The following is a 16,859-nucleotide window of genomic DNA, read 5'->3' as shown; positions in this document are numbered from 1 at the left end:
AACAAGAGACTATTTTTTTCCTTTACACCATAATCACAAAGTTGATGTGAGGATACATGTGCTGCTTTGCTTTAAATAGTCACTGATGAGTCAATTGCCAAAGAAGTTAAGTATGGCTACAGTCTTATACTTTGAAGTCAGGCTTATAAATGAAGTGACTGAAGGAATAGTAATAATTGGATTTATGTAGTGATAAGAATTCAAAGCACTTAGGCTAGCTAATAAATTTTCTTCTCTTTTTGGTTAAGCAACATTAAAAAGTGTTATAGCTATTTCTGAAATATTAAGATGTTAAGACAGATGAAGTTTTATCATTCCTGTTAGTATAGTTTTGGAAGTTGAAACAGTGAGATAAAGGCAAGGAACAATGGGATTGTAATCTGAGCCTCCTTAGTCACAGAAATAGAAAATCTCCTAAGAATTTTAAAACTAATTAAGCGCCTTTAAAGAGGGTTTTTTTTTTTTTAAATGAGTCAATTATAGAGAGACAGGATAGGTAGGAGAAGAGCAAAGCCAAATCTTAAATTTTCTAGTTAGCAGAATGGATGTGAGAGAAATTTCCAAATTTCAAGAAAACAAATCAAATATTTATTACAAATTTAATGACTATCAATAAAAAACAAAGGAATAAACATAACATTTACCTGATACCAATGTCAAAAAAAGTATATTGTAACACAAAAAAACACAAAGACAACCTAAACACCATAGTACTTGCACTATACACAATATATTACAGAATAAACAAAACCATAGACCAATTCAAGGCTGACAACCTTTTATAAAATAAATCTGGATAGCTTGTTAACTTAATTTTTATCAATACTCCTTTCAAAAACAACCTTTAAAAATTATATTTTTAATAATGAGTTAATGTTAGTATAAATCAAAAGAATAGCTTCATATGAATTTCTCTTAATAGCTAAAAAAATCCTTTAATAATATTGCATAGTTAATGTAAAAATTTGTTTATTGTGATACCCTTTCTTCAAAGTTTTTCTTTCTTTTAAATATGCTGAATATCAGTATCCTGCCCATCTGATATAAAGATTTTATCTTATGATGTGTTTGTAAGACATACATGCATATTTCAGTTTGGAAAATATAAAACATTTCAATATTTTTCTAAATTTTAGAGTTTTTGGTCTTATTAGCATACTTATAACGGGCTAAGAATATACTCAAAATATTCAAATATATGGTACATTGAAAATAAATTTGCAATACTCTAATAAAGTGATTAATTTATTATACTTAATGACTTTTTAAAAATGATTTTTTCCCATAGCATTTCTGACATGGTAAATTATCATCTCTGCATAGATTGTTCACCCTACTAGAAAGTAAGTTTCTCAAGGACAGACTGGTTTGTCTTCTTTTGAACCCTAAAAATCAGCACAACCACTTATTGTCAGGTAGGTACAACAAGTGTTAAGTGTCTGCTAGCTGCCAAACACAATGCTCAACCCAAACACTCCCTGTCCTTAAGGAATTTCTATTCTAGGAGAGAGAACATAAAAACATGCAAGATGTTTATAAGGTGCAAACATAAATTAGCCAATCTTGGACAGAAAGATAGCAGTTAAGGAGACTGGGAAAGGGCTCCAATAGAAGGAGGCACTTTTGAGTAAAGAAGGAAATGAATTCCAAGAGGCTGGAGAAGGGATAGCTTTTCAGGCTTGGGGATTGGCCTGAACAGAAGCAGCAAAACTGCAGGAAGGGCACCAGCAAACTGAATTTCTTGATTCTGTAATCTGTGAGCTGCCTACTCATATAAAGGCTGAATGAAACCTGTTCTTCATATAAAGAAGAATACTTTACCATTGTAGCAGGCCCAGTGAAGTGATGTATAGCCATGATTGTCTGCTATGGCAGGAATGGCATCTGCAGATGCTGCTGCCTGTAACAGTGCTCCAAGAACACCAATGTGACCACAGGCTGCTGACAAATGTATGGGGGTCCGACCCCTACTGTCCCGCAGTAAACACTTGGCACCATGTTGAAGCAATGCATCTACACATTCTTCATGGCCTGTAACTGCCTGGAAAAGAAGTAATTTGTATATTGTATATTGGCATGACTATACAAAGAGCTACAATATAATCCCTATCCCCTATTGAAATGAGTATTATCTCACTATTGAAAAGTCATTGTCTTGACTTAACCTTATGTGAACTCATGATTGATATCACTGCTTTTGTTGAGTTCAATGAGAATGGTTCAAAATGTTATAAAATCAGAATTAGAGTAAAACAAGCTAAATGTTGAAAACTACTTTTACATATAATTGGGAAAAATACCATTAAGCTAAGAAAAGAATTAGATTAAATCTCATCTTTAATTCAAATATTTTTATTAAGATATATACAAAATTAATCTGGCATATTATTAAAAAATGGAAAAACCAATCAAATTTCAAAAAGTGAAATAATTCAGAAGGGATTGGAAAGACGCAAATGAAATAATGAGATAGTGGAGGAAAAAAAAAAATGGGACCAATGTTAACTGTGTGGGACCTTAGTTTCTTCATCTGTAAAGTACAGCATTGGGACTGATGATTTGAAGTTCTATGTTTTCAGTCACTGGGCATTTTCTTATCTAAAATCAATTAATGCAATCTGATGAAACTGTTCACTATGTCCTGAAAACTCTTTCCTACACATAGGTGAATTATTAGAGGTTATTTGACAGAAAAAAAAATTGTCTTACCCCTCTATGTAAGGCTGTTCTTCCCCACTTATCTTTGGCATCTACACTTGCTCCTTTGTTCAGTAGTGAATAAACACAATCCGTATGTCCATTCAGAACAGACAACATCAGGGGAGTCCTGAATAAAACAAGAAATAACATGGAGTACAAAAAAGAATTAATGATACTATCAGCAACCTTTCTTCTACTCTGAATAAAAATGAACCACAGTAGCATCTTTTAATTGTTCTAGATACAGATAATATTTCATGTATATATATATATATATAATACATACATTTATATCAAACTGTGTAACTGCATATGTCTAAATTAAAAATGTAGTACTCTTATGATACAGATATATTTAAAAAACTATTAATATCTATATCTAGAACAATTTAAAAAATATACATATATGGCCAAAAATATAAAATACATGGGAATTCATGTCCAAGAAAGAAAAAAAGAAAAAGTATTTTTTTAAAACTTACTGTCCATTTCCATCTTGAATGTCCACTGCATTCTGTGGCTCTGCATTCCCTATTAATAACCGTAAACACTCTGAATGACCATTTGTGGCTGTAAAGTAAAATATGAAGTTAATAGTGAAAATAATCATAAAAAATAATGATAGGGTTAAGATTTTAATCTTAGGTCAGGTTATCTAGAATTTAATAAGACACAATGTATGTGCAGGTACTTAAAAAAATTATGATATGAGATTATGTGGGGAGATCTTTTAAATGTTTTCCACTTGCAATTCCTTTTTGCCTGAGAAATTTTTACATGACTCTTGATGTATAGGTATATAAAATAGGGATACAAACCAAACATTTGCTGATAATAAATCATAATTGTGTGATTCCTGCAATTCAATTATGGGACCCCATATGGAATTATAGCCCACAGTTTAAGAAGCTTTCCTTTTAAAATAATGACAAGGATAATAATACCTATTCTACCTCTAAATTTATATTTTGATGATCTTATGGATCTATCTATATAGAACAACTAAATAATACCCAGAGCAAAATGTTTTAAAAGATCCAACATATACAAACTTGTTAGTTCCCATGTATATAGCCACAGAATTACAAATAGCAGCCCACTTTAAAGTTTGCAAAGTGCTATATAATAATTCATTTTAATCTCAGTAATAATACCATGAACCAGGTCCTATTATTATCCCCATTTCACAGGTGAGTAAAAGGCAGATGGAAGTTAACTGACATCCAATGTCACACAACTCATAAGTATCTGAGGCTGGATTTGAATTCACATGTTCTCGACTCCAGGCCTAGCACTCTGGTCACTTTCCTAAAGCTGGAAGGTACTTGGGATGTAACTCCCTTACCTGATAGGGTTCAATGCAGCCCAACCAAGGCTAAACCAAGTTATTAGGAATTAGCCTCCACTGTCTTTCTAATTTAAAAGTGACAGAAATAGCTATGTGGCTGTAATAAGGAGGATGCTCCAAAGAACTCTAGTATGTCCAGTGGAATACCTATTAATTAAGGTTTTTTGCTGCATCTAGGCTTTGCCTCAAATTTTTATTCAGAGCTCTTAGACTGTTAGTTGCCCTTATTCTTAAGAAATTAATGAATATTTCACACTTATGAATTTAGGGATGTCTTTACATTACCTTGCAGCCTATATTTTCAAATTGTTCCATTTTAATTTATATAGAATGTAATATTTAAGAAGGGTCTGCAATCTAATAGAGAAAATAAGACATGTACAAAAATATTGATATGGAATAAAAAGTGAAAATCTCATTCTCTCTTCATCACATATAGAAGAGAGTATGACTACACCTAAGAGAATGGCTGAAATCGAATAACTCAAAGCCAAGGAGTCTGTCTGGCCAAATGATATTGTTAGTATTATCAATGAAAATTCTTCAGTTTTTCAGACATATCATTAGTGGAAGAGCCATCCTTGCACTGAATCATAAAGCAGATACTACTACTTACATTTAAATATTTAGGTAAAGAGTAAACATAATGATGACCACAGACTTATGGTGACCACAATTTTTAAATATGAAATCTGAGCAGGCAGGCTGACAAAGGAATGATTCCTTTTATGAAATTTCATCAAAAGTTTAATTTTTTGTTGTTGTTGATTGTTTTTATTTCAAACATTTTGGAAGAAAAACAATTTTTTTAAAAACATAACTGAAGAGAACTGAAGAGAAAATGCCACTTGCAGCATATACTCTTTGCCTGCAAGCATTTGTAAGAGATGTACAATATATGGAGTAAATAACCCATAATATGTTTAAGTGGAGACTAGAGCTATGGCTGATTACAGATTGACCACGAGTACAGAAGGGAAAGAAGCAAGTTGGAATCAGATGCATGGTCAGCAGCAGATCTTCTGGTGGTCAGGCCATGCTCATAGCTGTGTGCATTTAGAATGCAAAAGAAACTATTACAACTTACATCAGCTATGCTAACATAACAGGCCTGGCAGGGCTGCATTCAAGTTAAAATTGCTCAGGTCCCCAGCTGGTCAGGCACCAGCAGCAAAGAGTCCCAAATTAATCAAATTCCTCTGGAAGTCATTCCTATTGAGTTCCTGTTGGTGGCAAAGCAGGTGCCCCACAGCTATTCCCCGATACCCTCGAGACTTCCACTGGAGGGCCTGCCCCTCTGCTCGAGGGAGCCATGACAGGTAGCTCCAAGGGGTCAGATTCACATGGGCATGCCTTACCATCCCGGCTACTCGATGCCTCTTTATAATTTTTTGGGGGCAAATCTAATAGAAACAACTGCTATGTGGTACTGTTTGATGCTGCTAAAAAACCTGAAAGACTAACTCTTAAAACAACATTTACCTCTGAGAACTCAATATCATAAATGCTAAAAATGGCTTTATAAATTTATTACGGGATCGAGGGAACTGATAGTCTATCTAGTGTGACCTCTCAATTTGCAGACAGAGAGACTAAAGACCAGCAAGATAACCATCTGATCGCGTTCACTTTGGGACTGGGATCATTAATATACCTGCGGCATGGATAGGCGTCCTCTTCACCACATAATCCTTGACTAAGATTGAGGCTCCCTGATTAATGAGCACATCCACACACTCCACATGGCCTTTAAAGGCTGCAAGATCTAAAGGTGTCCTTCCATTGTTGTTCCGCACATCAAGGTCTAACAAAGATTGTACCAACACTTCTAGTGCTTGATGGTGACCATGATAGGCCTGAAAGAAAAAAAACTGTCTAAGCCACACCAAATAGACTGTCTTTAAAGTATTTTAGAAAGCACAAAGGAAATACATTCTTTATATTACTATGTTTTAGATGAATCCTAACAATTCTCTCAATTGACCTACTTAGTTTATTAAAAGTTAAGACAACATTTACAACTGTTAATACAGTTGTATTATAAATATAATTGTTGTATACATATAAAATATATATATTTTAAATAATTTTTATTGACAGAACCTATGCCAGGGTAATTTTTTACAACATTATCCCTTGCACTCTCTTCTGTTCTGACTTTTCCCCTCCCTCTCTTCACCCCCTTCCCCAGATGGCAAGCAGTCCTATACGTGTTAAATAGGTTACCCAATTGCATTTATAGATGGAGAATGCAGCACTCAGCGTAACTTAGTTAACTGAAGGGATAATTTCAATTCAAGTCAAATAGTTGTTCAGTCATTTCAATTATGACCCCAATTTAGGGTTTTGGTGGCAAAGACATTGGAGATTTTCACCATTTTCTTTTCCAGCTCATTTTCTAGATGAGGAAATTGAATCAAACAAGAGGAAGTGACTGCCAGAGTCACTCAGGTAGTGAGTATCTGAGGCTAGATTTGAACTCACGTCTTCCTGCCTTTAGACCCAGAACTCTATCTTTAATCACAATTCACTCAAGTCAAAATGTCAAAAGATTTATCAGCATTACATAAGTATACAAAAGGTATACTGTCCACTTAACATAGTGCATGAAACACAGTAGGGAAAGTGGCTGTGTTAAAGACACTGATTAATAGTGATTTTGTGTGTTATGTTGGTTGATCAATCTTTTAATTATATACTTTTAGGAACAAAATTATCTCCTATGCACATATCCCTAACCTGAGAGATAGCCTCCAAAACAGAACCAACACAGAGAGACATTACATGAAACATACTCTAATTTAAATCAGGTAAAGTTTCAAAAGTTCAAGCAACGACAAGTATTTTTTTTTAAGTTTGATTTAAACTTTACAATTAGAGAAGTTCTGAAAAGCAAGAAAACATTGGCAAGTTTGTTAAAAATAATTTGTGCTAAAAATGAAAGTTGTCTCTGATTCTTTAAAGTGTCAGAATTAAACCCAGCTTCTCTTTCAAAATTAACCAGTCCTCCACTTCTTGCTCACTATAAGGTAGTGGTACAGAGAATAGACGAAATACTCAATGGAAAAGAGGTTTTGGAAAATTAACATGAAGCTTTTCCTTGATAAAACCTTGAGTTATTTACATTGATATATTGAACCCTCTCCATAGAGTAACTTAAGACAGCTTTCAAAGTTAGCTTTGTGTTTTTCTCATAATATAAATGGAAAGAGCATTTTCTAAATTTCTATGGAAGAAATTCAACCAATGTAAAGAAATAGAATCCAGATGTTCCATCCAAGATTGGGGGACCATAAATCTGAAAAATGAGGGTCCATTCTTTTTTTTTTTTTTTTTTTAACTTTTTAATTTTCAAAACTTGCTGTCTCAAAACAATCTCCAAATTGTCAAATCTAATTCCTCCTCAATCCTATGGCCTTTGACACGATCACCCTTTCCCCATGATACTCTTTCCTCTTCTAGTTTTCCTCCTGGGAACTGCATTACTCCTACTCATCTCCACATCTATCTCACAGCTCTTGTTGCCCATGAATGGTCCCTTTATGCTCTGTCCTGGTCCTCTTTTCTATATTACTTGGTGATCTCATCAGGTCTTATGGACTTGATTATTGTGTTTATGTTGAAGAATGATGCAGAGAATCTGAGAAGAGTCAAGGAAGTAAAAAAGCCAAGGAAGATCACAAGGAAGCAGGAACAAAACCCATCCAATTGAGTTACCTATGAGTCAATACTAGTTTTAGGGGATCATTATAATGATAATGAATTTTAAACAAGAAATAATGCTCTGTAGATGGGTCCTATCACCACTATCTGAAGTTAAGTATCAAAAGAATAAGAGAAGAGGAGCAGCACAGTACAGTGGATACAGCACTGGCCTAGAGGCAGGAGGGCCTGCATTCAAATCCAGCCTCAGACACTCACTGCCGAGTCTCTGATCTAACTGGAACAGAACAGATTATGTGCCAAGCACTATACTAAATGTTGGGAATACAAATAGCATTTGCAATTGAAGAACTGAAGCTCTAATCAGGAAGAGTTCAGCTAACATGGGTAGATGATGCAAGCATAAGGAAGATGGCAACACCCAGGATTCTCAAGAGCACAGCAGCAGGAGAGAAAAGGTCCAAAGGTCTTCCAACTTATGGCTAATAATGTAGTTAAGGCTCCCTGATCTCCCAGACCACATGACTATCTGGTTGGCTTAGACTTCTGAACACTTGTAACTGTATGAGTGTCTGAGCACATATTTTCTATCTGTACATTTTATTGCTATAATTTCAAAATAATTTTACATGATTTTATTTGATACTGTTGACTATATGAAAAATTCATCTGGAAAATAAAGAATTAAGTAATTTAAGGAAACAATACTTACAGCTAAGTGCAAAGGGCTTATTGGTGCTCTGTTATCTGAATCATTTAACATATCCGTACCCGAGGTTTCCATTAGCTAAAGGGAAAAAAAGTCACATTTTAAATGTGGAAAAAAATGCTACCTTAAAAACAATCACTGAGATTTTTAAAAATCCCCATTAAAAGTGCCTAGAAAAATGAAAGATTGTAATTTGTAGGACTGAGTGATATTTGAAAATATAACCAAAAAGAGTTGGAGTAAAGTTAACATCCTTTCAATCCTACTTGAATTTTTCCTGTTATCAGTTTCCTCCGATTATGCCTTCTATATGTAACACAAAGATATAGGCCCAGTTAAAGCCATTATGAATGTGTAATACAGGAGGAAGGATAATCTTATGGAAATTCAGGAGAAAAAAAAAAACAACCAGATGAGATCTGCTTGTCTGCTCCAGAATCATATCTAATCTGCTATAAAATATTTCATGCAGCATATACTTACAACATCTAAAGGAGTTTCACTGGCAATCTGAAATAAATTTCAAAAAGAAAGAATAATTTTATACAGTATTACTAATAATTAACATTCAATATCAAATATTAAAAGGCATCCAAATTTGCAGAGAGCTCTGTTATTGTTTTGATGTAATATGTATTGGTTACATGATTCTGGGCAATTTCATAGCTAATAGAGTAGATTTGAAGTTTACAAAATATTCTTACTTACATCTTTATAGGATAAGTAATATACTATGGCTGATATTTTATATGAAACAAACATTTAAATTGCATTTCTTGATTTTTTTTTAAACACCGAGTAAGGTATTTATAACATGGACAAAAGAATTTACTCAAAACATACCTATATCTGAAACTAAAATTCTCTTAAATTTAGGTTCTAAATCTGTAACATATGCAGGACAGCAATCTTTCCTTCTTACCTTTTATTCCCTGTCATTTTTTTTCTTATAGGAATCACTTAAGTTTCGGATTTGTTTTTTAAAATGCTTAAGTAAGCTCTGACCGGAAGAATCTGTTTCAGCATAAATGCCCATTAGTGTACTCTATATTTTGTTCTGAAGGGTCTTCAGAGGCCAGTGTGATGAAAAAGTCTTGTACAGGATCACACACCTGTTAAGTAGTGTCTGAGGTGGAATTTGAACTTGGTGCCCTATAAACTATATCACATAAGCTGCTTTGGGTTAGAGTCAAGTAGAGTAAATGGTATGTAACAAATCAAACCTAAATACATGAAGTTGATGTTTCTTTTGCAGAGGTAAATCTTAGATCAATATTTTCCTCAACCAAGAAGATGCTTCCTTCACCACTTCCCAAAAATCCTGGGAAGACATGGCAGGCATCAGTGAGAAAGAAATAAAAGAGTAAGAGTAAGGGAAGAAGATAACCAGTTCTCATTTCTTCATTTCTACTTCCTTCTACAAAAAGAGCCAAATTAGTTAGATCAAGTATGAATTTAAGAAATATATAAATTTTGGAAATGTGAATTTTAAAGACAATTGTACTCTAATTAGCTTTCTATAGTTTAAACTAATTCAACTGAACAAAAACTAGAGCCATTATTCAAATTACTGGGAATATAAAGATGAAAAGGGCAGGACCTATAATTGAATAGTAGTATAAGTCAAGAAAACCAGCTAGAAGGTGATGTCAATCAAGCATTTTTAACATGTTTATTATGTGTCAAGCACTATTCTAAAGGCTAGGAATATGAAGAAAAACAAAAACAAAAATAATTCCTATCCTCAAAAAGCTTATACTCTAATGAAGAGGGAAATATAATAAATACAATAAATATGGTGTAGATGACAAATAAGTTTGAGAGAGAAAAGCATTATTAATAGGAGAAACCTGGAAATTTTATTTAATTTTTTTTTTGCAGGAAGTGGAAGTTTAATTTAGAAATTCAACAAAAAGCTGTAAGAAAATGAGGGAGAAATCATTTTTAAATGATTAGGAACAGAGAGATTTTAAGATGAACTTTGAAAGGACAGATGAAGCAATGGAAGGAGATGTGGACATGGAGGATAACATGCAAATAAATGTCAAAAGGCTTGTATAGGCAATGGGGTCAAGATGTAGAATACATATATGTGAAAAGAAACTTAGTTTTTATTTTTTATCTCACAGTGAAGGTTTTGAGGGAAAAAATGATGCAAAACAGATTGGTATATTGGAATATTGTTAACAGTGAATGGAAAATATGGAGTGGAGGGGCAGGTACATCAGTGAGAAAGTAATTGCAGGAATCCAAGTGAGACGTCAAGGAATGAACTAGAGCAGCAACTATGTGAGTTGAAGGGATGGACTTAATGTTGTCAAGGTAAAATTGATAGAATGTAGTTAATGATTGGAAGTGAAAGGGTGAGAGAAAGGAAAGAACCTTAATGACTAGGAAGACTGGTAATATAAATAATAAAAAATGTCAAATTCTAGGTGTGACAGTGCAATATCCAAGAAGGGTTATCTACTAAAAAAGGTAAAAATGTGGGACCATAGTCGAGAAAGATCAGGGATAGAACAGATTTGGTTGTCTTCTATCAAAAGTCTAAGCCATGCAAGTGGAGGAGACTGTCAAGGAGAGAGCAAAAAGAAGGCCAAGGACCGAGGTCTGGAAGGTGGACAAAGTAAGGGAGAAGAACAGTAGTCAGAGAGCCAGGAAAGGCAGGGTCACAGAAGCTGAGGTTAGAGAGAATCAAGAACTAAGATCATCAAGAGGGTCAGATACTAACAGAAAGAACCATGAGGGTGAAGTAGGAACAAAGACCTCATCATGTCACTGATGGCCTGAAATTAAGCAGTTTGGGGAAAACAAAGAACAGAAAATTGACTAAAAGGGGCCAAGAAAATGGGTGATAAGAAGTAAAGATTCCAAGTGTAAACTTTTCTTAGAAACAGATTAGTGAAGGAGAGAAAGATGAGGTCAGTGGCAGAAAAAAGCAAAGTTCAGAGGAGAGCACAGCATGGTTTGTTTTTTTTTAAAACCAGTCATCTTTCCTTCTTTCCTGAGACCCAATCTATGGTCCTAGGGAGCAGAGTAGATTGAATGTGGGCCTGGACTCAGTAAGATCTGGTAATCCAGCCTCAGACACTAGCTGTGGGATCCTGGACAAGCCATTCAAATCTCTGTTTGCCACAGCTTCCTCATTTGTAAAATCGATATTACAGTAGCACCTACTTCTCAGGATTGATGTGAGGATTAAGAGATATAATTGTAAAGTATTCGGCATCATTTATCACATAGTAAGCTCATATAAATATTAATTATTACTATTGTTATCATTAGGTTGTTTTTCAATTTATGTTTATCTATCTGCACAAGAAAATTCTCTTACCAGTTCAAGACATAAACGGTGACCATAAGCAGCAGAATAATGAACTGCATTATATCCTTGTTTGTCACGGATTCCTGGATTTGCATCATTTCTTAATAGGTATTCCAGGCACCTACAGAGTGACAACAAAATTCAGAATCTTAACATCTTATATTTTAACTAATAGTTAAAAAAAAAATTTAGTAGATAGAATATATTTGTTTACATGTAACTATTCTCTCTTAGAAAATATCAATAGTCACATGGCAGATTATAAATATTTCTATGTAACTATAACCTTACTTCTTTAAGTATGGATCTTCCCAGTCACAGCTGGCTACAACAACCATCTTCCTCCTCTTTCCTCACAACTCTTTGGGGAGGAGGATAAAAGGGGAAATCCTCTCTGCAGGAAGGAAGAGCTCTCCTGATGATACTGTTTTACCTCTGCACTACTGTTATACTCTAGATAAAAGTTATTCCTAGTTAAAGCTCTAATAATATTTACAAGCCCTTGTCTCACCCACTTCCCCAAAAGCAAGCAACAAATGAGATAACATGGTTCAGAAGATTATGAATCTAGAATTATAAGAAATTTCAGATATTCCAACCACCTTCTTATTAAGGCTCACACCCACCCAAGGTTACAGAGGTAGTAAACAGAGACAAGATATTAATGAAATGCTTCCAATTTAAAAATCTCATCTTTCCATCATAACATAGAATGTCAAATGTATTATTATCTTTTCACTATTTCTTTTATAACCAAAAGAGCTATAAACACATTGAAAAATACAACACTCTTGAGAATTTCATGATTCCCAAACACTACTGTGTGATGACTAGAAACAGTAATGATTGTAAAAAACATTAACAACAATAAACCAAAAACCAAGATTGGAAATCATTTAGCAAGAGATGGGGTGTAAAGAGAAATAGAGGAATAATTGTGTGATGTGTATATTGGGATAGTAATATTAGAGATAATAGTTGAATAGGTGAATAGATGAATAGCATTCATGGGAGCTGATATGGCAACCAAGAAACAGAACTCAATTCACTAATCATTTTTAATATATACTATGGGCCAACACTGTGCTTGTTGCTAGGAACACAAAAGATAAAAATGGAAGTCATCTCTGTTCTCAAGGAGTTTCCATTGCTTTGGTCAGAAAAACACATACAAAGGTAAATGAAGACCAATTATGCACCAAGTAAACAAAGTAATTTTTGTATTTTAGTTTTGGGGGACTACAAACAATTGAAAGGATCGTTAAGTATTAAATACTGAACACAAAGTCCTGAGTGACTAGCTGGTTCGAGGGAGGTGAGAATTAAATCAGAAATTAATGACAGAGGAGAATTGCAGTATTTCTCTCTTGTCTAGGATTCCCAAGATTTGGGGTGATTTCATTGTAGGGCTTTTTAACAAATCCCATTTTTAACTTGCAAGGCTTATATACTGGGTTTTCTCTTCATAACACAGGTACCAATTTAACACAAACATTCATTTGGAGAAGGCTTGCCTGCTAAATGTACACTAATTTAAGGCTACAAAACATTACAAAAGAACTGCCATTAGAAAGGTCTACCTTTTGATAAAATATTACAAATCTTTTGATAGACCTTTCTAATGGCAGTTCTTCTTTTGTAATATTGTATCTATTCAGGAGACATAAAAGATAGATTTAAAAAGGTGGACCAATCATGTAGCATGATGAACTTCCTAAGTATCCAGACAATCTCAATAATGTAGAGGAAGGCTCCTCAGGATAGGACACAATTTACATGATTAGAAGAAATGTCCATCTTTCTAAGTAAATTCACTGGTAAATGTGGAATCTCTGTCCAAAACTAGAGGTGATGCTATTAGAAGAACTAAAGTAGATTCTTGTCTATTTCACTATATATGATATTCAATGTCACTTTACATTGGTGACATACTTTAAAAATTTATGATCTTGGACCAAAACCTAAGCCTTCTGAGTCTCAATCATTTTCTTCTATTGTCAGCCGGTCAACTAACATTTATTAAGCACTTACTTAAGCAAGTACTGCGCTAAGTGCTGGGAATAAAAATTAAGCTTCCTTCAAAATGAAAAGGAATACAATAGGGATAGGAAGACTATTGGTTAAGGAGGACAGACTTATAGCAAAAAAACGGAAACAAAAAGGTCCATCAGAGAATGGTTTTTAAAGCAATATGACATTCAAAATAACGAATGGAAAATTATCTTACAGTGTTAAATGACAAATACAAAGAATTTAGAGAAATTTGGGAAGACTCAGTTGGTCATCAAGAAGTTGATTTTTAAAAAAGAGATTCTAGAAATATCAGATGAAGGGAAGGGATTACAGTATATCAAAGGAGTACGATGATGAAATCATAGGGTCTTTAAAAATATTGAAGGGATATTTGAGTATGTCTACATATGCTTAAGTTCTATTACTTTATTATAATCATGCTATAAATTCATTGTTATGTCAAATATGAAATATATTAAACAAATATTTTACCCATGGGAATCATTTAAATCTGATCAAGTTTATTAGTCATATACAACAATAAAACAGAAATAATTCTATATAGAGAACAAAATTATCTTGTAAGCAGAATATTACTTCAAGATAATGACTTAATGCTCCATTAAGTGCTGAAACAAAGTTATTTTTGGAAAATAAACACCTTTGTGAAGAGGGATTTTTTAATATAGCAAAAAGCGTTTCAGTGAAAATGCTTTATATATAGTGAAAATGTACATATAAGCAAGCAATCTCATTCAAAAAAGTCTTAACCTTCAGAAGCTCTGAATTCGCGCTGGTCCCTAGAAAAAGAAGGAAATACCTACAACTATCTCTTCTGATTCACCCTCAAAACAGGGATAAAATTAGCTTATAGGGGAGTTACTGAATAAGCACACTTTCACTGGTCTCTTGCCCTTTCAAGTATCAACTTCATGAGAAAGATATGAATAAAATTTAATGAGAAACTTAAACAACATTGAAGGCTGTTTTAAAGAAACTTTGTTTCTATAAAACTTGCTTAGTGAGCAATTGAAGGGGAAAAACCCCAAAATGCACAATGTCAATGAAATATAAGTTATGCACTTTAGAAGCATACAGTGTAAAAGTGGAAAAACATGTTAAATAAATGCAAAATTTCTTCCTTTTGGAAGCGTTCTCTACTCTCAAACCACTTGCTTTCTTGTCCTATTACTCATACCTTGTCATATCTCAATCCTGGATTACTCATACCAGCTGCATGAAGGAGCTGGAAGAATTCATGCAATTCATTTAATTAGGTCCATGAAAAATTTATGTCATTTAACCTCAATTGGCAAGTTCTCTTATTCCTCCGTTTGACATCCCAGGTTCCAGATACTACTTTTCTGTGAAAACAACCTGTTGAGTATGAGATGCTATTCTTCCAAAGGCACAAGAATCCTTGCCATCATTCCCAATTCTTCCTCACATACTCCGCACTTATCTCCTTGCTAATGTCAGCTCCTCTTTGCACATGCCTTTGATCCTTGCAGAGTGCAACCTCTTTCTTCTATTCTTTAGTCATCAATTCTTTTTCATATATTGCTGAGCCAATTTCTCTATCTTTATAAACCCTTCATTAAAATCTGCTAGCCAGTGAACTGTGCTGTTAAGTTCCCTCTCTCTTCTTCCTATTCCACCCTCCCTCTTTCTCTCCCTCTCTCCTTTTTCAGCCTGACTTCTAGAAAAAGTCTATACGTCTCCCTTCCATGGTCTTTCCTTTCCATCTGGCCTCTGAATTTACTCAACTGAAAATGCTCTCTTAAAATAGGCCAAGTTAAACTGTCAAATTTGATGATCTTTATCTTTTTTAACCTTGTGAGATAGGAGCTATAACACTTTATTTTCTCCTGGTTCTTCTGATAGCAATCTGGCCCTTCTCATTGCCTTAAATGACTTTGTGAAGCTCCTACCTCCTAAGAGCAAGGCCTTCCCTGGGCACTTAAGTCTCTAGTATTATATCAACAATGGCTTATTAGACATATCCCCCAACATGCCTCAAACTCAGTGTGTCTAAAATGAAACTCATTTTTCCTTCTCACCAAACCCACCATTCTTTCAAACTTTATTTCTGTCAGATCTTTGACATACTTACCTGTAGCCATACTATCAATAAGTCTTGGAAGATATATTATAATTCTGTTCTTTCTGACTTTAGGAAAGTTTTCCTTTTATAAATGACTATTTAATATTTTATTTTCCCCCAGTTATATATAATACAACTTTTTTATTTTATACAAAATATATGTATGGGTAATTTTTCTGACCATCTTTCTGGTCCTTCCATAATATCAGCATCCTCACTTTCCCTACTCTACACTGTTAATCAGCTGCCATATCTCCCTGTTTCTACCTTCTCAACATCTCTCACAAGTGACTGTACCTCTCCACTCACATAGCCTTTCACTTTAGCTCATGTTCCCATTGTCTTTCTCTTTTTGGCTAGGTTGTCTATTCTCACCAGTCAAAAGTTAAAAACAACAACAAAAAAAGTGAGCAGCCCTGCCTTTTCCATTGCCAGGTGTCATCATCCCATTCATCTTGGTCCGTTTTTGATTTTCCTCTTTTTCCTAAAAGAAACCATTATTGCTTTAATTACCTTTCTTTGATGGTCCAAACTAATCCTGAGATGGAGTACTCCTGAAACCACAGGTTTGTAATACATCTGTTATCTGCCCTCATGCAGATAAATATTCTGTATTTTTAAAGGCAATTTCAGATTTTTAAGCAAAATCCATCAATAGCAACCATTAGGCAACCTTCCATACCTCTGGTTGTTTTCATTTTAAAAGGGAGAAAGTGAGTTTCACTATTTGTCCCTTAAAACAATTTGATTTTATTTATGGTTTTCGTCTAGTTTTGCCATCTATTTTAAGATTGATATTGTTTTCTTTATAAAGAAAAACAAAACTCCTTTAACAAATATAGTACAGCAAAACACATTTCTGTATGTAAAATACTCACTTATCAGAAAATGGATAAGCAAATTTCTTTCATCACATGTACTCTGGAATTACGATTGGTTATTATTGTAATCAGAATTCTTAGATCTCTTAAAGCTGTTGTCGGCATTGTATAAATTT

The 16,859-nt window shown here is 33.9% G+C and overlaps 1 protein-coding gene across 2 annotated transcripts in view; it reads right to left on the bottom strand.

The window, feature by feature from the left end:
• ANKRD28 (ankyrin repeat domain 28) overlaps positions 1 to 16,859 on the bottom strand; it is a 165,703-nt gene that overhangs the window by 14,802 nt on the left and 134,042 nt on the right. For both annotated transcript variants that reach the window (XM_051963115.1, XM_051963114.1), the window contains exons 15-21: positions 11,755 to 11,866; positions 8,904 to 8,930; positions 8,424 to 8,498; positions 5,703 to 5,904; positions 3,183 to 3,270; positions 2,710 to 2,827; positions 1,822 to 2,041 (exon numbers count right to left, since the gene is read on the bottom strand). In XM_051963115.1, the coding sequence (XP_051819075.1) occupies positions 1,822 to 2,041; positions 2,710 to 2,827; positions 3,183 to 3,270; positions 5,703 to 5,904; positions 8,424 to 8,498; positions 8,904 to 8,930; positions 11,755 to 11,866 (842 nt within the window). The remainder of the gene's footprint in view (positions 1 to 1,821; positions 2,042 to 2,709; positions 2,828 to 3,182; positions 3,271 to 5,702; positions 5,905 to 8,423; positions 8,499 to 8,903; positions 8,931 to 11,754; positions 11,867 to 16,859) is intronic.

Source organism: Antechinus flavipes, chromosome 5, assembly GCF_016432865.1.
Source record: "Antechinus flavipes isolate AdamAnt ecotype Samford, QLD, Australia chromosome 5, AdamAnt_v2, whole genome shotgun sequence".
NCBI lineage: Eukaryota > Metazoa > Chordata > Mammalia > Dasyuromorphia > Dasyuridae > Antechinus > Antechinus flavipes.
Note: the sequence above shows the minus strand (reverse complement) of the source record. Positions and strands in the feature narration are given on the sequence as shown.